Source organism: Oncorhynchus mykiss, chromosome 15 (genome assembly GCF_057628025.1).
Source record: "Oncorhynchus mykiss isolate SJ-2025 chromosome 15, ASM5762802v1, whole genome shotgun sequence".
NCBI lineage: Eukaryota > Metazoa > Chordata > Actinopteri > Salmoniformes > Salmonidae > Oncorhynchus > Oncorhynchus mykiss.
In genome coordinates, this window is record NC_143036.1 from 49,314,814 (window position 1) to 49,340,601 (window position 25,788).

General features: G+C 40.9%; 1 protein-coding gene across 1 annotated transcript in view; it reads left to right on the forward strand.

Annotated features, from left to right (window-relative positions):
- Positions 1 to 19,017, forward strand: part of il17rel (interleukin 17 receptor E like) — a 39,308-nt gene extending 20,291 nt beyond the window's left edge. Inside the window, exons 14-18 of the mRNA XM_036944446.2 lie at positions 10,198 to 10,257; positions 10,354 to 10,411; positions 12,283 to 12,447; positions 13,095 to 13,154; positions 14,724 to 19,017. Coding sequence (XP_036800341.1) covers positions 10,198 to 10,257; positions 10,354 to 10,411; positions 12,283 to 12,447; positions 13,095 to 13,154; positions 14,724 to 14,854 — 474 coding nt within the window. The 3' untranslated portion in view covers positions 14,855 to 19,017. The remainder of the gene's footprint in view (positions 1 to 10,197; positions 10,258 to 10,353; positions 10,412 to 12,282; positions 12,448 to 13,094; positions 13,155 to 14,723) is intronic.
- The last annotated feature ends 6,771 nt before the right edge of the window (positions 19,018 to 25,788 follow it).

The window sequence follows — 25,788 nt, forward strand, 5'->3', positions numbered from 1 at the left end:
AAAGCTAAATTGAATGGTGGCCACAGGCTAGGTTATGCCCTGGACATTATATGGACATTTTAAGAAGTAGAAAATAAGCAATAAATAATGTCAGTTTACAGAAATTATGTTTCACAGTTGGGTTACCAAATGTATCAAAGTAATGAAGTGGGTCATTTTGTAAAAATGATGAGCCTGTGAAAACTGGGCGTCTCTCGAACAACTGTAGCAGGCAATCGTATGAGGTGGTATTGACTGGGAGGGCCTGTGACAGTGTGATGTAATAGACAGCCAAGTGGTCAATTGCATTTTGTTCTAAAGAAAGGACAAAACTTTTTGCTAATGCACTTGAAAATCGAAATTACTTTTATTCTGAGGTCTGGAACGCCGTTTGGATCTTTCAGCGTCAAAAAAGTTACACGTCAAATCACACTGTTTGACGCGTCAAATACGCTTGTTGACCAATCAGGACCTGAATATGACTGCATGTCACATAATTTAACACGTTCATACATTTTTTTTTACATAGTTATTACACATTGATTACACTATCACTCGTATTTCATAAGTCACAACGATTCACCGATACGTATGCCAGAATGCTGGTAAAGTTTTGTCTCGCGCAGCTTCCGAAGGAGCGCAGACACACTTCCCCAAGCTCTGGACAGTGCTGGTCATAAAAAAAAGCTAGCTAGCTGAAGGATGCAAACAATGTTATTTCCCAAAAACATAGCAAAACAACTATCTGTTTCAGTAGCTATAGTTAGCTAACTAACTACCTAGCTAGGTGTCATCATCTAAAATACTTCTAATTTACAAGATATTTCTTATTTGATTATTGGTGGTCGGACCCACCTATGTGAAGCTAGCCACAATAAGGAATAGCCACAATAATGGAATTTGCAGTTTGCGTGTCATTGACAGTGATGCAAATGAATATAAATAGTGGAATTATGCCATAATTGAATAGATCATGCAAAACGAGGTTGGAATGTTGTTATATAAATTCAACAAAAGACAATCATTTGTTAATTTGAGAAAAATTTGTTGAAATCACACTGGACGTATTAGACTTTAGAATTGCATTGGGGTCATACTTATTTCACTGTACAGCCTTACCTATGGATTGTGGATCAATGAGATGGGGTATGAGTCTACTCAGTGACACCCAGGGAATATTATTGTCGTAGCTCTTACTGCAGGACTCTAAAACCATTGAATTGAGCCACATTTATTCTACCAGTCAACATACTATGTGTATTGAACACTATTCCAGAGGAAAAATAATACAATGTGGATGTTTTAGAGTGACAACTCTGAAGACGACGTTGGGAAAAAAGCTAGCTAGTTATTTTCATGAACTGGAGTTCAACAACAAGTGGCTATCTAGCTAGTACTTACTCACATGGATTCCTAAACCATTGCTAAAAATATTGAAAATGATTGCAGTTTCTACTGGTCATTGTTTTCAGGCTGGTTGCATTGGTGCTAGCTAGGTACAAAGCTAAAGATTGCTAGCTACCTCAGAAGATGCTAATAACACCTGTATCAAAGATATTTGCAAACATTTTTGATCCTGCTCAATTGATCCTGATCTTATTTCAAATGCTCACACAGACTTTTTCCCATTCGGTCGAACAAATAATGACTTATTACCAACACGGTATTGTAAACACATTCTTCGTGGCCGGTTGTGCTTATTTCCAGACTTTTCTTTGACAGTGCTACTGATCGTAGTGGTGGAGCTTGGCTTGCACAGGAAAATTCAGCACACACAACAGTCTATAATAGAATTGTGTTATTTAAGATGTCAGATAGTGTTATTTGACATGTATTGTCTTTTTGACACTCAAAGTCCCAAACGGCATTCCACAGAAAAGCTGTGAAAATAGCAAGTGAAGAGTGAATGAATTTTTGGGAGGAGGTCACTAAACCACACTGCTGGACATCTTCTGATACATTTGCTCTTTCTGGTAGGTCCCAGCATCCGTTCATAACCAGGGGATCAGTCTGGCACACAACTGTGCACATTGTCAAACAGAAAAACAGTGTCAACAATTGTCATCATGCCTCAATTATAAAACATACTGTATGTAGCTTGAGCAATAATGTAATCTCGTTTGGCAGCTAATTCCATGCTTGACAGATGTAAAAGTAGAGACTGCATTTGAGGAACAATGGGAAAGTAATTCTGAAAGTTGATAAACTTGTAAATTCACTTTTGAGAAAATGGCCTTTGAATGTTTTGGTACCTGGGAAGCTCTCCTTTGTCTACACCCATTCAGCATTGTTCACGCCCTCTTAAGCCAGCTCCACCCATCTCTTTAAGGATTCACATGTGAGGTCATGCGCTAAACCGTGAGTAGTGTAGTAAAGATTAAGACTAAAAGTAGTAGCCTACAATAAGGAAAAATGACAGGTAAACAAAGTGTCCAGATAAAAATATTTTATAAATATTAGATTATGCTTACCCAGACACACCAAATTGATGGGTCATGTGAAAGAAATGCTCTAACCCCAGCCACATATTGCCAAGTGGATGGGTCTCCACAGAAGGTGTAAATGGTACAGCCAAATGGTTACTTGCATAGTAGCAATATTATAAATAGTGTAAATATAAGTATGTACATGAACAATAACAATATCAGTGATAGAGGAGGTAGTTATATGCATACAATCAGGGGTAAAGTGACTGAGCTGCAGGATTAATAAAACAAATAGTTGGAGGAATGAATGACGTGTGTGTTAGGAGAGAATCATTTGAATAGAGGCACCGCAGATAGTGCTGATGACTGGTCTGTCCGAACCACGCATGAACAAGGGAAGCTATATTCGGAGAGTCTGTTTCTGTCCTGCCCTTGACTTTGGTGCAAGGCATGTGATGTCCATAGCCTCTTCGTCGCAAAACTCCCTGATCTTCTCAAAAACATAAGTTTGTCTAGCTGTGTCCAGTCCAGGTGGTGGTTGTACAGGCAGACCATCTATGGGAGGAAGGATGTCAGCATTGCGCAGCAGCTGAAACCTGGTCCCGATAGTCTGAACGCTCCTTGGCGACAACAACACCAGGCTCAAGAGCAATGAAGCTGTAAAACAGGAAATAAAAGAAATTAAGACATTATAACCTTGCACTACATCAATTCACCTCCCAAGTTTAGATAAGAAGAATAACCTCATACAATGCACTGAAAATGATATTCACCTGAAGTGCTGGAACTGCTTGAACTGTGGCAGCGGCCTGAAGTACGGAGTCAGGTGTTGTTGCCAGCCATAGCTTTCCACCAGCACCGTACCATCCTCCAGTCCAACCAGCTGTGGGATGTTGACCCATCACAGTGCTGTCCTTCACAACACCAGCAATCTCAGACAAAGTGTTCACTCTGGTCTTTCTGAAGCGCTGCTTCATGAGGCTGGGCAGGGTAGCCTAGTGGTTAGAGCGTTGGACTAGTAACCGAAAGGTTACAAGTTCATATCCCCGAGCTGACAAGGTACAAATCTGTCGTTCTGCCCCTGAACAGGCAGTTAACCCACTAGGCCGTCATTGAAAATAAGAATTTGTTCTTAACTGACTTGCCTAGAAAGGTAAAATAAATAAAAAATTTAAAAAGGCTGAAGCACCAGTCGGGGGCAAACTTGGTGTTGCCTGCGATCAGGAAGTGAAGGTCCAGACTGTGGTGGACCTTGTGAATGATCCGACCAGGCACAATACCAGAGTTCTTGTTTTGGCCACTGCAGTTATCACAATTCAGGTCCACATGTGTTCATGACTGCACTGCTGCCTTTGCTGGATGACATGCCTTCATCAATCACGTAGTTGACTTGTTGTGACACCAAACAAGCCACACTTACGAGGAGTTAAAAAGTAGATGGGACCTGGCTGCATGGGGTCAGAAGGATAGTGCACATGCAAACAACAAAATAACAATAAGATAAGTTAATGAAAATAAAATGTGACATAATGCCTCATTATCAGGTAAGTTTCACTTACCTACAAATGTGCAGACCAGCAACACTGCATACAGAAACATAATCTTGGAAAGTTTAAAATAAAAAAAGTTAAAATGATAACACACTACACATACCTCTGGAAAATACAGAAGTAATGCGAGATCAATAAAAGTAGTGCCAATCATGTTGGAGGTCAATGAAATAATCAAAACGTGTTGTTTGTGCTTCACATATCAAGTGTTGCCATCGATTCCTAAACAATGAACCATAATCCCAGTCCATTGAGTATTAGCAATAAAAACCGATTGTCATAGCTAGCTAACGTTAACCAAATAGGTTCAATGTTAGCTAGTCAACAATATGCTTTAACTTGCAATGAAAACAACTTTCTGTTGAAAGAAAAGTATAATATCTGAAACTGTAGCTAGACTCTTACCAGTATACATGGGTGAATTTTAAGGCAGAAACCCCTTTCATTAAATAAGATGTCCTGTGTCGTTTCCGTTGCTTGGCTCTTTGCTGTGTCAAGTCACTCTGGTTCACACTGACCGTGTGTAATGCCATAATAATCATCTTAAGCTTCAGCCCCCACCCAAACTCTGACCAATTCACTCGCCCTAGCAGTGCTGGTTTTCATCCCAATGAGGAATCGGCCCAGAAGCGGGTGTCGGACTCGGCCCGGAATCAAAATGAATGACTGCCCAGAATTGGCCTAAGTACAGTGGCTTGCGAAAGTATTCACCTCCCTTCACATTTTTCCTATTTTGTTGCCTTACAACCTGGAATTAAAATAGATTTTTTGGGAAAATTACTGAGGATAATAGCAGATGATTTTGCTACTCATATTTGCCACATATTCAATTTAAGCCTACTAGAGAGCGTGTGCCCTCAGGCCCGGAGGGAAGCTAAATTCATTCCGCTACCTAAGAATAGTAAAGCCCCCTTTACTGGCTCAAATAGCTGACCAATCAGCCTGTTACCAACCCTTAATAAACTTCTGGAAAAAGTTGTGTTCGACCAGATACAATGCTATTTTACAGTAAACAAATTGACAACAGAATTTCAGCATGCTTATAGGGAAGGACAATCAACAAGCACAGCACTTACACACATGACTGATGATTGGCTAAGATAAATTGATGATAACATGATTGTGGGGGCTGTCTTAGTAGACTTCAGTGCAGCTTTTGACATTATTGATCATAGTCTGCTGCTGGAAAAACGTATGTGTTATAGCTTTACACCCCCTGCTATAATGTGGATGAAGAGTTACTTGTCTAACAGAACACAGAGGGTGTTCTTTAACCTCTTGAAGCTATTGGGCACTATTTTTATTTGGAAAAATAACGTTCCCAAAGTAAACGGCCTATTCCTCAGGACCAGATGCTAGAATAAGCATATAATTGACAGATTATGATAGAAAACACTCTAAAGTTTCCAAAACGGTCCAAATTTTGTCTGTGAGTTAAACAGAACTGATATTGCAGGCTAAAACCTGAGGAAAATCCAATCAGGAAGTGCCCCTGTTTTTGAAACCTCTCTGTTGTTATGCATCCCTATTGCCCATTTAAAGGGATATCAACCAGATTCCTTTTTCTATGGCTTTCCTAAGGTGTCAACAGCCTTTAGACATAGTTTCAGGATTTTATTTTGAAGAATAAGCGTGAACGACCACATTGCGTAAGTGGATAGGTGGGGGCTCTCAGAGTGAGTTGAGCGCAAAAGAGAAAGTAGGCCGTTGTTACTCCCGGTCCCAGTGAAAAGCCAACTGTCCCGGTTAATATATTATCGAATAGATATTTGAAAAACACCCTGAGGATTGATTATAAAAAAACGTGTGACATTTTTCCGTGGACATTATGGATATAATTTGGAATTTTTGTCTGCGTTGTCGTGACCGCTCTTTCCGGTGGATTCTAGGTATAACGCATCAAACTAACGGAGGTATTTGGATATAAAAAATATCTTTATGGAACAAAAGGAACATTTGCTGTCTAACTGGGAGTCTTGTGAGTGAAAATATCCGAAGATCATCAAAGGTAAACGATTAATTTGATTGCTCCTCTGATTTTCGTGACCAAGTTACCTGATGCTAAGTGTACTTATTGTTTTGTCGAGCGATCGATAAACTTACACAAACGCTTGTATTGCTTTCGCTGTAAAGCAAAATTTCAAAATCTGAGACGACAGGTGGATTAACAAAAGGCAAAACTGTGTTTTGTAATATTGCACTTGTGATTTCATGAATATGAATATTTTCTAGTAATATTATTTGACTGTGGCGCTATGCTATTCTGCGTTGCTGATGACAATTATACCGGATCCGGGATGGCTGGTTCAGAGAGGTTAATGGAAGCCTATCAAATATAATCCAGTTAGAATCAGGAATTCTCCAGGGTAGCTGTTTAGGCCCCTTTCTTTTTTCAATGTAACTAATGACATGTCACTGACTTTGAGTAAAGCCAGAGTTTCTATGTATGCGGATGACTCAACACAATACACGTCAGCTACTACAGCGACTGAAATGACTGCAACACTCAACAAAGAGCTGCAGTTAGTTTCAGAGTGGGTGGCAAGGAATACGTTGGTCCTAAATATTTCTAAAACTAAAAGTATTGTATTTGGAACAAAACACTAACTAAACCATAAGCCTCAAATAAATCTTGTAATAAATAATGTGGAAATTGAGAGTTAGTTAAGATGACTAAACTGCTTGGAGTAACACTAAATTGTAAACTGTCATTGTCAAAACATATTGATGCAATAGTAGCTAAGATGGGGAGAATCCTGTCTGTAATAAAGCGATGCTCTGCCTTTCTTAACAACACTATCAACAAGGCAGGTTCTACAGGCCCTAGTTTTGTCGCACCTTGACTACTGTTCAGTTGTGTGGTCAGATGCCACATAAAAGGACTTAGAAAAATTGCAATTGGCTGAGAACAGGGCAGCGTGACTGGCCCTTGGATGTACACAGAGAGCTAATATTAATAATATGCATGTCAATCTCTCCTGGCTGAGAGTGGAAGAGAGATTGACTTCATCACTACTTTTATTCATGAGAGGTATTGACATGTTGAATGCACCGAGCTGTCTGTCTAAACTACTGGCACACAGCTCAGACACCCATGCATACCCCACAAGACATGCCACAAGAGGTATCCTCACAGTCCCCAAGTCCAGAACAGACTATGGGAGGCACACAGTACTACATAAAGGCATGACTACATGGAACTCTATTCCACATCAAGTAACTTACGCAAGCAGTAAAATTACATTTAAAAAACACCATATGGAAGAGCGGGGACTGTGAAGCAACACAAACATTGGCACAGACACATGCATACACACACACACACACACACACACACACACACACACACACACACACACACACACACACACACACACACACACACACACACACACACACACACACACACACACACACAGACATGATAACATACACGCTATGTGAAATCTGTGAATGTATTGTAATGTTTCAGAATTGTATAAACTGCCTTAATTTTGCTGGACCCCAGGAACGGTAGCTGCTTTGGCAGCAGCTAATGGGTATTCATAATAAATACAATGCAAAACAAATACAATACAACTTACACTGGCCCGAGCTCAATCCCTGCATCCTAGCCATAAGTAATACTGCGGAAGGCGGAGTCTGACTCTCAGCCGAGTGCTCCGATTCTCAGACGGAATCGTCCCAGATCCACTTTGCTGGCACTGGCATCTGTGTACATAGAGAATGGATGACGGAAATCTGGAGTAGCAGGCACTGGTGCGGAGACCAAAAGGGTTTTTGTCTTCTCAACAGCTGCCTGACAGTCTGGGCTCCAATGGAAAATATCTTTGGGACTGGTAAAATCCTTAAGTGGGGCAACAACCTGTGCAAAGTTCTTGCAAAATGCCTGGTAGTAGCCAGCCATCCTCAAGAATTGGTGCAGTTCCTGGCGAGAAGTTGGCACAGGAAGGCTATTGATGGTCTCCACTTTTGCCATGACCGGTCAGAATTTTCCTTGTTCCGCCACCTTCCAGAAATACTTCATTGTTGCTTGGGCGATTTCACTCTTTGGCAGTTTAACATTCAAGTTGGCAGATGCAGAACTAAACTAAACTAAGGTGTTCTGTCTAGGTGGCATGAATACCACCACATTGTCCAAATATGCCTCAGCATTTTCCAGACCATGTAGCATGATGTGCATGAGCCTTTGAAACGTGGCTCCGGCATTTCGAAACCCGAACAGAAGATGAAGGTAGGAAAACAAACCATCAGGAGTGAGAAAAGCAGACAGCTCTTTTGTACGATCAGTTAGAGGGACCTACCAGTATCCCTTCAGCAGATCGAACTTACTAACGTACTTAGTAGCACCAACACGGTCCACACAATCATCGACCCTGGGAAAAGGGTACAAGTCTGACTTAGTAACAGCAATGAGTTTGAGAAAATTTGAACAAAAGCGCGGAGACCCATCCAGCTGATGTACCAATATGCAGCGTGAACTCCACGGACTGTTGCCATGTTGTGCAATGCAGTGCAATGCCGTGTTCAAGCATGAATTCTACCTCACTACAGAGTTTCTCCCTCTTTTCAGGATTCACTCGAGTCCCCAACGTGTCATGCTCTAGAACATTTGACTGGCACATCTGAAACTAAACCCTGATATTCTAAAAGCAGAACAACAATTTTGCCTTTCAAATCAAAATGTATTGGTCACATACACATGTTTAGCAGATGTTATTGCGGGTATAGCACAATGGGTTCACTTCGCTACACATCCGGAGACAAGTGTGCCAAAAAGCCCTTCAGGTTTTCCAGAATCTCTGCTTTACTCAACCGTCCCACAGGCACAGAGTGTATTAGGCTTTCCTCGTGCTCTCAAGGAAATACTGGGCTTTCCTCATGCTCTTGAGGAAGACTATAGTCCACGGTGTCTACCGGTTTCCACCGACTTCTCCGCCCGATCACAGCAGGAGAAGTATGGTTTCAACATGTTGACATGACACAGTAGTTTTTTTTCCCCTACGCTCGGGTGTGGCGATGAGGTAATCCAGATATTTTTGAAAATATCTTTATAGGGGTAAGGGACTGAAAAGTGAGCTTACAACGGTGACCCCAGATTCTTGAACAACGTTCCGTGCTACAAATAGCACTAGAGGGACCCTTTCATCCCAGTCTTTCTCGAACCCAAAGCCATAAGCTCTCAACATAGACTTCAAAGTCTGATGAAATCTCTCCAGCACCTTGAGACTCTGGGTGATAGGCACAAGAGGGGCAATGGGTAACCCCCAACTGCTGAAGCACTTGCTGGAAGACCTGACATGAAATTAGAACCGTGGTCCGATTGGACTACATGCACCCTCCAAAATGAAGGATAGGCTACCCCAGTGTCTCACAGTATCTTCACAGGCTGTGTAACAGCATCACCACTCAGCATCACCTTTGTTTCAGACATTAACCTGTCTGAAACAAAGGGTTCATACACATCTGATCCAAGACTTAACGGGCTTGAGTGCTCCCACAAAAAGAAAGCTTTTTCTGTGTAATTTTTCTGTTTCAATTCAGGACACAGAGACAGTGGCTGTGTCCGAATACCCATACTAGCATACTACATACTTAAACTGCATACTCTTTACTCATCATTGCATACTATTTAGCATGTACCTTTTAGTAAAAAGTATGCAGTATACCACAGCCACAACGCAGTAGCAGTTCCTGATTGGCTGAGTAGGTGGGGTGGGGCCGATTTTTCCAAATTCAACAGACATGCATCGCATTAACCAGCATGATAATAGCTCATTTCCAATTTGATGAATGTGTACGAATACATGGGTGTAATCATTCAAAAGTGGTCCCTGCAGCGTAGGCTCAAACCGGTGTGATTAAAACACTTCATTAGAATGTCGAGTTATGATTGTCAGCGTTTGAGTAGGCCACACTTTTTTCACAGTAACATTTTGCACAAGCAGTCTTTATAATGTTATGTCCTCACTGTGACCTTTCGGTTACTGGCCCAATGTTCTTAACCGCTAGTCTAATACTGTGAAGAACTGACAAACACAATACCAGGTAGTACATGAAAGATACTCGAGAGAGAGAGAGAGAGAGAGAGGGAGGGGACACACCTGAACAGAAGTACAACAGAAGCCGTAAGGGAATCTGTTTCTTCTTCTAATGCTAACTGACATGTTTTTGTATTCTGTTTCCTTTTACAGGCGAGTGTTTTGAAGTATACTAAAATGTTTTATGTCTTCCTTTTGCAGGAGAAATCCGCTAATCTCAACCTGACTGTGGACGTATGCCTACCAAACACCTGTGTCCAGGTAAGATGAATACTGTCCATGTAAATGTTTTTTTACATGTATAGATTTCACAGGCATTTTGATATTGATTGATAGATGCATATTCTATTTCGACAGGTGAAGAGGCTTAACGTAAAGTATGCTGTCACCATCCTTCATTGCCATATACGATGCTGTGAGTGTTGTGTGACTTTTTGACCTATTGTACAGGGGTTTTTAAGAAGAAGGGAGCTCATTTAAAACTCTTGAGTTCAGCCTTGTGACCATTCAGTCTCGAGTGACCGACTGGGTTCCTACAGGGTCTCCGACAAGACCGTGTTAGCCCACAAAACCATGTTAGCCCATTGAGCTAAAGCCAAGGTATTGGCAATGGTAACTGACGCAAGTAGTCAGGAAATCTAGTAAGCCTCAGGCAAGGTTACTCATCACGCTTGTGTGGTTCCCCTTACCCCTTTCATTGCATTAACTCATTCAAAATTCTCAAGGAGGCAGGTTTTCTCTTATTCAGCTGCGTTCCACCTTCTTTAAACTGTAATCCTGGCATGCACACCTTGCCTTGGCCCCTATCTGATACAAACACTGTTGACTTCACAGCTTAAGTATTTTTTGTTTGAGGCTGTGTGTGTGTGTGTTGAACAAGACTGAACACGCTAAATGTACAGTGCCTTCAGAAAGTATTCATGCCCTTTGACTTATTCCCCATTTTGTTGTTACATCCTGAATTCAATGGATTACAAAAACAAACAAAAAAATCACTAATCTACACACAATACCCCATAATGGGAAAGAGAAAACCTGTTTTTTGACATTTCTGCAAAGTTATTGAAAATGAAATGCAGAAAAATATAATTTACACTAGAATCTACAACCCTGAGCCAATACATGTTAGAATCGCATGTGGCAGTGATTACAGCTGTGAGGGTTTCTGGGTAAGTCTCTAAGAGTTTTAAACACCTGGATTGTACAATATCTGCAGACTGAACCTGTTTTTTATCTAGGAATTTGCCTGCGGTTAGCTCTATTCCATATATTTTAATCGTAAAAATCTCCCTAGTCCATGCTGATGACAAGCATACGCATAACATGAAAGAGCCACCACCATGCTAGAAAATATGAAGAGTGGTACTCAGTAATATGTGGATTGGATTTGCCCCTAACATAATTATTCGTGTTCAGGACATAAAGTTTATTTCTTTACCACATTTTTTGCAATTTTACTTTGGTGTTATTGCAAACAGGATGCATGTTTTGGAATATTTGTATTATGTACAAGCTTCCTTATTTTCACTGTCATTTAGGTTAGTATTGTGGAGTAAATACAATGTCGTTGATCCATTCTCAGTTTTCTACTCTCACAGCCATTAAACTGTTTTAAGGTCACTATTGGACTCATGGTGAAATCCCTGAGTGTTTTCCTTCCTCTCTGTCCATAGTGTAATGAATAACTTCACCATGTTCATGTTTAACACTGTGAAAGTTGTTATCTGACTTGCTAAGCAAAGTTTTGCTTCCCATAATAAAGGGGTTGAATACTTATTGACTCAAGATATTCCACCTTTTAATTTGTAATTAATTTGTAAAAAAGTTGAAAAACATAATTCCACTGACGTTATGGGGTATTGTGTGTAGGCCAGTGACACAAAATCTAAATGTAATAAATTTTAAATTCAGGCTGTAACACAACAACATGTGGAAAAAGTCAATGCTTCCACTCTATTTAACAGGATTTATGGACAGGGCTCAGGAAACACTGCTAACATGATGGAATTCTTCATACCAGCAAAAAATATTTATTTTCAACACATTCACGAACCACTCAGGTTTCAAACGGAAAATAGGTTGTATTAGGAAATATTACACAGAAGGATATAAAGATACAAACATCCTATGGCTTTGAAAAGGTGCTTGAAGTCAAAGTGTACGACCACTGTTTATGTAAAACACACTGAAGTATACATTGAAGAGTCCTCCTTTTCTTTTGTCTGAAATCCACCATGCAAAGAGCTTTGATTCTGACTGCTGCTTCTCTCTCTTTGCTTTTCAAAGCGGACCTAGCTGATGCCCGTGGCCGTGCCCGTGCCCCTGCCATGGTTGGGCAAACTCCGGCCTTGCAAGGCTACTTGGAGCTGATCTGGGTAGTGGTGCCAGCTGTGGCCTGTCTCACTGCTGCTGTCATAGTGGCAGCTCTAGTCATCAAAGCCCTAATAACTGGTATGTATCCACCTCTCCCTAACTGAGTGAATGATAACTACCCCTTTCACAGTCATCTAAAGCAGAGCCAAGATGTTCTGCACTGGCTTGGTTAGGCAGCATCAATCGTAGTTGCTGGAACTGTGCTGAAAATAATCAATTCGAGCTAGCACAGTGCACTAATGTCCCAGGTTTAAATGGGGTGCTGACTGATTGTGTACACGGTCTGTCTGTCTGTCTGTCTGTCTGTCTGTCTGTCTGTCTGTCTGTCTGTCTGTCTGTCTGTCTGTCTGTCTGTCTGTCTGTCTGTCTGCCTGCCTGCCTGCCTGCCTGCCTGCCTGCCTGCCTGCCTGTCTGTCTGTCTGTCTGTCTGTCTGTCTGTCTGTCTGTCTGTCTGTCTGTCTGTCTGTCTGTCTGTCTGTCTGTCTGCCTGCCTGCCTGCCTGCCTGCCTGCCTGCCTGCCTGCCTGCCTGCCTGCCTGCCTGCCTGCCTGTCTGTCTGTCTGTCTGTCTGTCTGTCTGTCTGTCTGTCTGTCTGTCTGTCTGTCTGTCTGTCTGTCTGTCTGTCTGTCTGTCTGTCTGTCTGTCTGTCTGTCTGTCTGTCTGTCTGTCTGTCTGTCTGTCTGTCTGTCTGTCTGTCTGTCTGTCTGTCTGTCTGTCTGTCTACAGTTCACCAGAGGAGGCACAGAAAAGGACGGCATGGGGTCTGTACATTGAAACAACAAACAGGTAAGACCATTCTACCGTGCATCCACTAACCATAGCCCCAACTCTAGCTTTATGTCCACATACCGGTTCAACCCACATGAAAAAATACTATAGTATACTATGGTATGAATACTTTAGTATTCACTGAAGTGTTTTTTTTTAGATTTTACTGTAGTATTCACTGCAGTATTTACTGTAGTATTTACTGTTAACTATTGTATAAATACTGTAGTAAAAAACTGGTATTATGTACTATAGTAATGTAGTGTTTTTGCAGACTGTTCTATACTGTAATATTTACTGTAGTGGGGAGAACGCCTCAATCTGGTCCAATTCATCCCCCCCCCCCCCCCCGCCTTCTAATAATTTGGCCAGGTAAAAAACATTGACGGAGCATTTCACAATCTGACATAATGGTAGCCTACCATTTGAGATTTACAATGTAGATTTGTTTCTTTCTTCCCTGGTTCTAGGCCAATTTAGAAGCATTTTGAATGAAAAGCCATTTGGAAGCCAAATGTGCCGGCTCACAGAATTGAATTTGTAATGCCCACTACTACTAAAAGAGCACATTTTCCACAATCTGTGGGTAGGATTGAGGTCAGATCCAATAGATCAGAGCTTCTATTATATTCTATAAGCTGTAGGGAACAGGGGGTCTATACTTGGCATGTAGGTTTCTCACTCATGGGTGGCACAAATTGCGATATGGGGAGGGGAATGTGTATATGCAAATTAAATAGTATTTACTATAGTATTCTTCAGTATACTAAAACATTCTACTATATTTTATAAGTACTACACGTGATTTAGGGATACTACAGTGTGTAGTATAGTATTTTACAGTATACTTCAGTTTACTATAGAATTAAATAGTATGTACTGTAGGATTCTATAGTAAACTAGTATTTTTTCATGTAGGAACCATTACCTTAGCCTCAAACAAAACCATTACCTTAGCCCTAGCGTCATGTCCACAACCTGGTTCAACCGTAACCCCAATCTTAGCTTTTACCCTAACCCAATATAGACACACAAAGAATTATATTCCGAGTATACAAAACATTAAGACACCTTCTCTTTCCATGACATAGACTGACTAGGTGAATCCAGGTGAAAGCTAAGATCCCTTATTGTCGTCACTTGTTAAATCCACTTAAACCAGTGTAGATTAAAAGGAGGACACTAAAAAAAGATGTTTAAGTCTTGAGACAATTGAAACATGGATTGTGTATGTGTACCATTCAGAGGGCGAATGGGCAGGAAAACATTTTAAGTGACTTTGAACAGGGTATATATTTATAGTAGGTGCCCAGGCGCACCAGTTTGTGTCAAGAACTGCAATGCTGCTAGGTTATTCACACCCAACAGTTTCCTGTGTGCATCAGCAATGGTCCACCACCAAAAGGACATCCAGACAACTTGACACAACAGTGGGGAGCACCCCTGTGGAACACTTTCGACACATTGTAGAGTCCATGCCCTGGCGAGGTGAGGATGTGGGGTTAAACTCAATATTAGGAAGGTGTTCCTAATGTTTGGTATACTCAGTGTATGTCGCCATGGTTAATAATACCGCATGCTTTTCAGAATCTCATGCTGTTGCTGTTGACCGCGCCACCCCAGGACTCCAAGACCAGACTACTCTCCATAAAGAGATGCCCATACCTTACACTCTTCCGTTTGAAAATTGCGAAAGGGCTAACTTACTGCAGTTTTAATTTAGTCTTAGATTTAGTCTTAAATTAGATTTGAGCTTCGTTACATTTTTGTCATTTAATCTTTCGTTAATTTTTGTTATTTTCAGTCGACGAAAACCCGGAACAATTTCAGTCTAGTTTTAGTCACATTTTAGTCTGCACATTTTTTTCTACATTTAAACAACTCATATTTACCTCTTACTTGCATCATGTGCACACTTAGCTCTGAAAAGCCCTTCTCTGTAGGATATTCAGCTGTTAACTTCGGTCACGACTGGCTCCATGGGAACTACAATCCTATCGCTGTGTTTTAGCTTTTAGAAACGTCAATAATCATCAGATTCATATCTGAGAGAATGAATCTTTCAAATAAAAAAGATACACTTACTTAACCAGATTTGCACAGATCCATAAGCTGTGTGTCTCCATTCGGCAAACTACACTTCCGCTACACTTCCCCCCCCCAGTTATTCTTACACACAAGTGTTCGGAGCATGCTAGATAGCTAATGAGCACAGATGTTTTCCTAAGTCTTCCGTAAAACAAGTGCTGTAACTTTGAGATATGGCCGTGTGGGAGCACCAATCTTAACCCTATAAAGGTGTAGTAATTTAACCTTCACTTTAAAAAAAAAAATCTCACTGATATGAAAGATTCCTCATGTTTCTAAAACATTACCGCAAGCGATGCGTGTTGACGTTCAGAGCGAGCGTCGGGTCCCCAGGAAAAATGCAGATCCGATTTTCTCCATATAATAACCATCAGAGTTGGTTAAATAACAGTGCTTTCCTTCAAAATAAGAGAATCTGAGCTTTCCCACAATGCCAGAAGATTTACTATACTCCTAATATTCAGCAAAAATCATTTGTTTTCCCAATTGGAAAAAGCAACTGCACTTCGCTATTGCCAACACAGATGAATAAAAGTGCACATGGCACAATAGAGCTTCTGATGTGATCAGAGCAAAAATGACCAAAATTAAAGCAAAGATTTAAAATACATTATTGTTTCTAATTGAGGTTAGTTTGTTACAATTTAAGTATCCTGTCTGCGCATCAGCTCAAAAGAGAGACCGAGATTAGTGATTAAAGTGACTGGGAGCTGTTTTTGTGGGAGAGCCAGATCAATACAACCAGCCCATGCAACAGAAAGATGTTATCGGCTAATGAGAGGATTGCATTATATATTCTGCACAGGGATGCATGCTTATAATTGGACAAAACAGATTTAAAGGAGTTTCATGTGAAATTGAATGTCCATTTGTCTCACGTGGAATTCTCGCCTCGTTACATTTTACAATTAAAAGTAATTGGTAATAGTTATAGTTTTTTCCAGAGCATTTCATCTCATCATTAGTTTCATCAGGAAAAATAGGTTGTTGACTACAGAGAGCTCAAACACGAGATGTATGTGGCAGTGTCTACAGTCAATCATGGATTTCAAAAAGAAAACCAGCCCCGTCATGGACATCAACATCTTGCTCCCAGACAAATTAAACAACTTCTTTGCTCGCTTTGAGGAAAATACAGTGCCACTGACACGGCCCGCTACCAAAGCCTGTGGGCCCCCCTTCATTATGGCCAACTTGAGTAAAACATTTAAGCGTGATAGCCCTCGCAAGACTGCCGGCCCAGACGGCATCCCTAGCCGCATCCTTACTGACATATTCAATCAATCCCTATCCCAGTCTGCTGTTCCCACATGCTTCAAGATGGCCACCATTGTTCCTGTTCACAAGAAAGCTAAGGTAACTGAACTAAATTACTATCGCCCCGTAGCACTCACTTCTGTCATCATGAAGTGATTTGAGAGACTAGTCAAGGATCATATCACCTCCACCCTACCTGATACCCTAGACCCACTCCAATTTGCTTACCACCCCAATAGGTCCACAAACGACGCAATCTTACACTGCACACTGCCCTATCCCATCTGGACAAGAGGAATACCTATGTAAAAATGTTTTTACAGCTCAGCATTTAACACCATAGTACCCTTCAAACTCGTCATTAAGCTCGAGATCCTGGGTCTTGACCCCGCCCTGTGCAACTGGGTCCAGGACTTTGATGGGCAACCCACAGGGGGTGAGGGTAGGAAACAACATCACCATCCTGCCGATCCTCAACACTGGGGTCCCAAAAGGGTGCGTTCTCAGCCCTCTCCTCTACTCCCTGTTCACCCATGACTGCATGGCCATGCATGCCTCCAACTCAATCATCAGCAGACGACACTACAGTGGTAGGCTTGATTACCAACAACGACAAGACGGCCGACAAGAAGGAGGTGAGGGCCCTCGGAGTGTGGTGTCAGGAAAATAACCTTTCACTCAATGTCAACAAAACAAAGGAGATGATCGTGAACTTCAGGAAACAGCAGAGGGAAGAGCCCCCTATCCATATCGACGGGACAGTAGTGGAGAAGGTGGAAAGTTTTAAGTTACTCAGCGTACACATCATGGACAAACTGAAATGGTCCACCCACACAGACAGCGTGGTGAAGAAGACGCAACAGCGCCTCTTCAACCTCAGGAGGCTGAAGAAATTTGTCTTGTCACCTAAAACACTCACAAACTTTTACAGATGCACAATCGAGAGCATCCTGTCTGGCTGTATCACCGCCAGGTACGAAAACTGCTCCGCCCACAACCGCAAGGCTCTTCAGAGGGTAGTGTGGTCTGCACAATTCATCACCGGGGGCAATATACCTGCCCTCCAGGACACCTACAGCACACGATGTCACAGGAAGGCCAAAAAGATCCTCAAGGACAACAACCACCAGAGCCACTGCCGGTTCACCCCGCTATCATCCAGAAGGCAAGGTCAGTACAGGTGCATCAGCTGGGACCGAGAGACTGAAAAACAGCTTCTATTTCAAGGCCATCAGACTGTTAAACAGCCATCACAAACATAGAGTGGCTGCTGCCAACATACAGACTCAAATCTCTTGCCACTTTAATACATTTAATAATGGATTTAATAATGGTATCACTCTTCACTTTACAAACAGTCACTTTAATAATGTCTACATATCCTACATTACTCATCTCTTATGTATATACTGTATTCTATACCATCTACTGCATCTTGCCTATGCCACACGGCCATTGGTCATCCATATATTTACATGTACTTTTTCTTATTCATCCCTTTACATTAGTGTGCATAAGGTAGTCATTGTGAATTTGTTATATTACTTGTTAGATATTACTGCACTGTCGGAACTAGAAGCACAAGCATTTCACTACACTTGCTAACCATGTGTATGTGACCGATAAAATTTTATTTGGTTTGATTAGTCCGCTAAACCAAAGTCTGGTTCCCCAAGCTACATTGCCTAAGCTTTGCCTTAGCAGGCTAAGATGTTATTTTTGTTTACAAGACACCAGGTTTGAATCCCATCGTTAACAGAGCGCATGACATGTCAAAAATGTACAACTGCAGGTGGTGTTGTGTTTCTTTCCTGGTCCAAACCTCCAAGGAGCAATTTGCATACAGGTTGAAAATGAAGAAAGAAAAGACAATAGAACATGCTAAATGGGCAGTTGTAAAATATAAAAAAAACCACTTTCTACATTGCATTGACCATTTTCTGTTAATCATTTTAGAATTTCTGTTTACCGTTTCCAATTTTCAATAAACCATTTTCAATTTTCATTTTAACATTGCAATTTTATCGTGACATGAATCATGTGCACCTATATGAAAATATAAATGCATTTATAATGTTTGCGTATCAATTGAGCATTTTAAGCATTGCATTTTCGAATTGATCACCCTAGTAATTAGTTGTTGACAAAATTAACACTGACTTACTGACATGATTCACAGGCTGAACATTGCACTTAGGCCTAAGCCTAAATAGATAGACTTGTTACAAGAAGCCAATAAAAAGTTATAAAGCTAAAATAAGTTATCGGTTTATTGTGGTGGGACTGCCTACAGGAGTTGACTATGACTGACATTTCAGACGCTTTTGTGTTGTGTGTACAGTATGTTTAACTTGAACTTTATGAGGAAAAATGTTACTGTATGTGATGTATGTGATGGTTGTAATACATGTTTTGTAATATTTAGCATTTATATTCTAGAAAAACTCATATTGCTGCCATTTCTGTGTTTCTGTGCATTTGAAGAACTGTAATAAAAGCCCTCCAGCACTAGTTATTTTATGCTGTCCTGAGCAAACCTGCCTCAGTGTTAAATTAAGAAAACCAATACATTATCTTTCTTGCATAATTATTTCTTGGATTTTTAACCTACACAATGGAGTCTACCTTGTAAAAATAAAAAGTCTCAAAACACCATGATTGTGTAATGAAATCATGAAAAGTAGTCCACCCAAGCTGAGATCTGGTGTTTGGGGAGTGTTTGAATGTAAACCCAATGTAAGTGTTTTAATACAGAGTATGTGAAACACCCAAATTGGTTCTTCAACCTGAATATTGGTGTTTTTAAGAGAGCGTGGTGAAAAAACGTTACGGTTTCAGTGCATGTAAAAAGCAGCATCAAAACACATACATTGTTTCTCATGAAATGAATAGTTTAGAAATTCTAATTCGTTATAGCCTAGATATTGATTGACAAAGGCCTATGGGAAATATTTTTTTGTGGAATTCCACCTTTATTTTTTTGAGCTTTATTTGGACAGTTTAGAAAGGAGGGGTAAGATGGTACATTTCGTTGAAATTGCACCCGCTCAACCACACAGTAGGAAATTATTCTGGGGTGAATTGAAATTGACTCAAAAAAACAACCAACAAAATATGTCAATTTCAATTCAACCCAGAAAAATGTCTTAATGAACATGCTTTTAATAAACTTAATTTTAATAAATGATCTAATAGGGAATGAATGCAAGTCGTGCAGAGCCTTAGTCTAGCGGTGTCGCACCTGACTTAGACAGGTCACAACTCTCCCCAAAGAACATTTCCCCACTCCAACCCTTCTACCACCCATCTGTAATCCCTCTGTCATTTCATAACAGTCTCAGTAAAGTGTTAAAAATAACCCCAAAATGTATTTTAAAAAATGTATGCACGTGGTTTCAATGATTTGTTCATTTCATTTGACCAAGATAATGTAAATCCATCTTAATTAAAGCTGCAATATATACCTTTTTGGGTGACCTGACCAAATTCACATAGAAATGTGTGATATAGATATGTCATTATCATTGAACGCAAGTCTAAGAAGCGGTAGATTTCTTCTAAAAGGGGTATTTCTATGCTACCCGTTCTTAAGTTTAGCTTTTGTCTTTTACTTTCGATTTAGCACAACACCAAACTATATTTTTGGTTATTGTGCAATGATTCTCTACACAATACTTGCTTGTTTTGTCACATAAACTGAAATTAGGAGAGCTGTTAGAATTTTAGCAAACCAGGAAATGGCAGAGTGATTTCTGTGTAGTGCATCTTTAACATGTTGCTCAAAATGTAAGCATCTTTCATGAGGATAACCAAAGCTAGAGACAATAGAGTGATTGAACTCATTGGAAGTCTTTGGTTTTAATCGCCTTGCATTCACTATCTTGCCACGTGACTCTGTTTTTATAGGATTGTGGGTAATTCCAAATGTTTTGACTTCATGATTCTTTCACACAATGTTCTATGCATGTTTGAAGAAAGAAAAGTATATTTCTATATTAGTATTAAGCTTGCTGTGCCATGAGGTGAAATGGATCATGAGGAACGAATATCGAAACCGTTAGAAAAATGTACGCTCAATGTGGACAGCAACAGTTCCCACATTGTTGATTGGCAGTGGATGAGTATCATTTTCAATTAATACAGATCCATTGCCAGCTCCTGCTGGTAGATTGAAAACTGTGCTTGGCAATGCCTGCCAAAATTGTATATAAAGGCAAACAATGAAATAATGTTAAACATTAAGACGCTTCAGAAAAAAATATCTAATTATGCACTAGACAAGATTCAAAACATCATAATGGTGTTTAGAAGCTTTAATGAGTGGAAACACCACCAACATAGGGGGTATTTAATGCTGCACTGAACAGGACTCGAAACACCAAAATAGGGTTTCAACCTTTTCTGTTAGTGCTCCCAGTCCCTGGCAAGGTGTTGCACAACAGTTGATTCAGTGGTGTTACAATGTTTTAAAACATCTCAAGATGATGTGTTTCAAAACTCCAGCAAAGTTCAAGTTTTGTCTCCTTCAAGTTGGTGGCAGCTCAGTTGCAGCTAGTTTTGGTACAAAGCACTTCATTTTAACAGTGTAGTTGACACGTGTGGGGAAATGTTTACACTAAGGTAAGGGTTTGGATTGAGCCTAGGGCTAGGGTTGAGCCACCATGTGGGCATGAAGTAGAATGATGAAGCATTTAATTCCAGTATAGTAAATGAGCTTCCTGGTCAGATTGACCAGAATTCTGTGTTGTCTTTGTGTACTCAGCATTGGGATTTCCTTGAGTTGAGCTGTGATGGAGTTCCTTTACCACAGTTTAAACATTGGTAAACATACACAAAGTGGAGGAGGTTGAAATTCCAGTCCTCTGAATGGTCTTTCTATACCTACAAACATGACTTTGCTAAATCCAAGAGTACTTCTCAATAGTCCAACATGACTATATCATCTCCTTTCCTTCAGTGAAGGAAAAGGTGACAGCAGATGCCCAGTCAGCAACCAACTTGTTGCCTTCACCTGTGATTTCAGATCTGTGTAGATGGAGAAGAGATGACGAAGGAAGCTGATTTAGACTATCGAGATAGATCCAACTGTCAAAGACAGACAAAAATACCACACATCCTCTCCTCCCCCACATTGCTCATCCTCTCCCACTGTTGACCACAGCATCAGACAGACTTCTATTGTATAAATGGAGCCAGGTCATGGGAGTCTTATCGCCTATTCTCTGAAAAAAAGGAAGTTAATTGATTCAGAATTACTGTACCTCATTTGTTTCTACAACTTCCCTGAGAATATCATAGGCAAATGAATGACACACGCAAACTAGGGTCCACCTAACTAGGATACCAGGAAGAGAGCAGTGTTCCGTCTGCGTTACTGGTGACGTGCAGTGTTGTCTGACGTGCACATTGGCAGAAACCAACCCTGTGAACTACTTCCTGAAAGCAGTGAATTGATTCTATTTCTAGGTTGTGGGATGGATTATTTCCTTGTTTGTGGGATGAAGTGTATGTAGTTAATTGTGATGTGCAAATAACTGTCTGGTAAGGTAGATAAAAAATAAAAATAACATTATTTCTTGAATCAACATGCATACACAGATCACTTCAGCACGTAAGAGATTATCAGGAATTAAGCAGGAAATTCAAATACGGCTGATTTGTTTTGACGTACGTGCCCCCTATAATAGGCCATAGATTCTCACTGATGGTTAAATAAAGGTTACATAAATAACATGGTAAAACATGACTACTCATGTGATTGGGAAATTCATTTTGACAGAATGCAATTATCAGAGTGACTTATCAACGATAACAGAGTTTACATTTAAGTTACTGAATGAATGATTCCGTGACGATTAAAACAGTATCAGAGATATGACAAACTACTACAGTAGGCCTATATACTGTTGGTGGAAGAATGTGAACAACTATTCATTTGTTGCAAAGGAGGAAGAAGTGTACTAAATGTCAGGTTCTGTTTGCTACCTGTTTTTTCAGGAACAGGAAGGGTCAAATGTAAAATAGGGGCGAGAGATAGAGAGAGAGAGAGAGAGAGAGAGAGAGAGATTCTTTAGTGTCTAGAATATTATACTGGTGCTTCATATGTCAGTGAAATGTGAAACACAGTAGTGAAAGGTTTCAGCAATGAAACTTGCAAACAGTTTACATGTTTCCGACACCCTTAAAAAGTGGTGGTTACATCGGATAGAATACTATACTTGAGTGAAGTCATAATATAGATTTTTACTCTTTATTAAGAAATGGTGCAATCTACAGGATATTATGAGAATAGTTCGAATTTTCTTACAACTGCAAAGATCTACCACAAGGTGGCAGTGTTGATTACTATTGACAGAGAGAAAACAGTACACAAATGCCATGCCTTCTGTGTTTTTTTTCTGTCAAAAAAAATACTCTTCTAGCCATTTATGTTTGTATAGCACATGTCAGTGGTTAATCGAATGGAAACGTACAGGCTGGAACAAATAAGATGTAATGGAAAAGTAATCAACGACAGGAAGGCACTTAAGACTGTTGACATGTAGTCGTTGAATCATCTTTGTGGGTTCAGTCAGATGACAAGAAGACACACTTTACATATTGAAATATTGTTTGGATTGAGGCTGGTCAGTGGGCAGAGTTCAGGGTTTAGTGTTTTGTGTTTATGGGCTGTGGGCTCTCAGTTGGCCATGATGTCCTAAGCCCCAAAGAAACTCTACATATTGAAATTAACACTATGTATGGGATATGATCAATGGTCTATGGTTTAGTGCTTAGGGTTTAGGTCCTGTGGCCCCACACTCCGGGGCCCTGAGTTCAGCCGCTGATGTCCTAAGCCCTGAGCACCACACAATAGAGTTTAGAATCACAAGCCCATCCACTCCAGTCCAGAGACAACAGAACAGGAATGAGCTAATCTGTGTTTTTCAGCATTCCAGGCATTCTGCCCCCTGTCATGTTGTTCCAGCCTGAAAAGTCTGGAATCTGTTCTGATGCTAACCGCTAGCGCTAACAGGAGAGCTGTACTCAAAAACAATCAAACAAACAAGGAGATCGGATAGATAACTGATAGCATAGCGGGTTGTCACTCATGTTGCTGCATGGGGACATTGATGTCACACAGCAGGAATTTAGCAGATGAGGAAATTAAGGCAGTGGTGAAGGGTTGAGGAGAGGGTGATTAGGGCTGAAGGGGTGAGAGTTGACAGGGGTGAGGTGCTGGAGGAAGAGAGTTGACATGCTTATTGAGATTGGAGGAAGTGTGAGGGTTGAGAAGGGGTGAGGCAGTGGTGGTGAAGGTGTGTGAGGGGCTGTTGACAGGGATGGGAATGTTCCACAAAGCAAAGCTTTGTGTTACTGTCTTACTTAGTGTGAGGCACTCAATCAATAAACCACATCACAACAGGCAAATTGAGTGAGTTGGCCCATAGGTAAATCCTATTACTGTATATCTGAACAAATGGAGCTAAAGGAACCTCTGAGTCATCCCCATGTAAACAGTGCAGCCAGATCAGTGTGTGTGTGTGTGTGTGTGTGTGTGTGTGTGTGTGTGTGTGTGTGTGTGTGTGTGTGTGTGTGTGTGTGTGTGTGTGTGTGTGTATGTGTGTGTGTGTATGTGTGTGAATATGTGTGTGTGTATATGTGTATATGTGTATATGTGTATGTGTGTGTGTGGCTGTGTGCATATGTGTATATGTGTGTGTGTGTGTGTGTGTGTGTGCGTGCGTGCGTGCGTGCGTGTGTGCATGTGTCATCAGTGGATATCATAAAAGAGATATGGCTACAGATGTATTCAGGCACGGGGGGGGGGGGCTTGAACAATACGTGGGGGTGCTAAGAAAATAGTTTATTTTTATGACTTGACTAGTTTTTTCAATAAAAGCAGATATGGCACACAGCACATTCTATATAAATGTAGTTTTTAATTGAATTTGGCCAAAGAATATTCAACAAAATAGCTGTAATCCTAATACAAGTGACCACAACGACAAAAACGTCTTTCACGTGGCAAAGGTGAATGACTTCAGCACATGCGTCCTGCTGTGCATTGGTTATAATGTTACGGATGAAATGTCTATCACAACGTCAGAAATGAAAGTAATAATATCCACAGTGCAGCCACATGAAAAGTGCATTTACCCTATGCTTGTCCACTGGTGTAGAACGAGGTGGCTACCACCACAATCTAAGGGATTTTTATTTATATTGCAAAAATACTTGTAGGCCGACTGGTCGACAATATGCATGTGTCTTCTTGTTCCATCCAGATCCAGATCTGTGCAACTGTTTTGTCGAATTTGTCTATGACCTGTAAAAGTTCAAGGAAGTTTCCCCTGGTTGACGGCCATGTCGTTTTCTATGTCTCCTCTCTGTGAAAGTCCCTGGTATGCAGAGTAACGCAATGACTCCACGACTGCTCTCATATACCCCCTTTCGAATGTCCATCACTCAGAGCATTGCATATTGTTGAGCTAGACTCTTTCTGAATAGTCCACTCATTCCACGCTGCCATTGCATATTCATGCTCCACACTAACATTGTGTGTCTTGAACAAACGTGTGTGGCCTTCTTCCAGTTCTGGTAGCCATTGTGGGTAAATGCCCCCTTCTCTCCACCATGGTTTCCTGGACGTTGAAAGTGGAGGCATGCAAAGCAGAAAACACGGTCCTTTGAAATAGAATATTCCAGCCATTTATAATCCTCATATCATCTACGATTGAAGTAGCGATCCTGCTGTCCAACTTTTGTGGCTGGATAATGCTGAAAAAGAGGGTGCCTTGGTTCTTCAACAGGTGACTGGCTTAAATCAGGTGGCTGTGCTACCAGTGCAGCTAACAGTGGCTGTGGAGCAGCTAGCAGTGACGAACTGCTCTGGTGCTCCCTCACGTCGTGGCTCACGAGTTTCTCTCTCCGACTCATCTTTCTTATCTCCCTCTTCTTCTTTGGCCCCCTCGGGTCTGGTTTTTCAATTTCTACCCGCGCTCTTCTCTTGATCAGAAAATGTCCCATTGCAATGGGGCAAGATGGACGACTAGCTAGCTAGCAGTTAGCTCACATAACATAGCCTAACCTGCATGAGCACACACACCAGACTCCCCCCCCCCCCAACACACACACACATGTCATAGGGTACACTCGCGGCACGAGTACGCAGCCAGTTGTTGTTTATTTTAAACAAAGCTGAGATTCAGTCCAAAGTGTAGGAATACAGGCGAAATCAGCTATTAAGTGTGGTGGCATAGCAGAAAGATTGGAATGCTGTTAACCAGGAGGTTATGTGTTCAAATCCTAGGTGAGGATAAGTTGA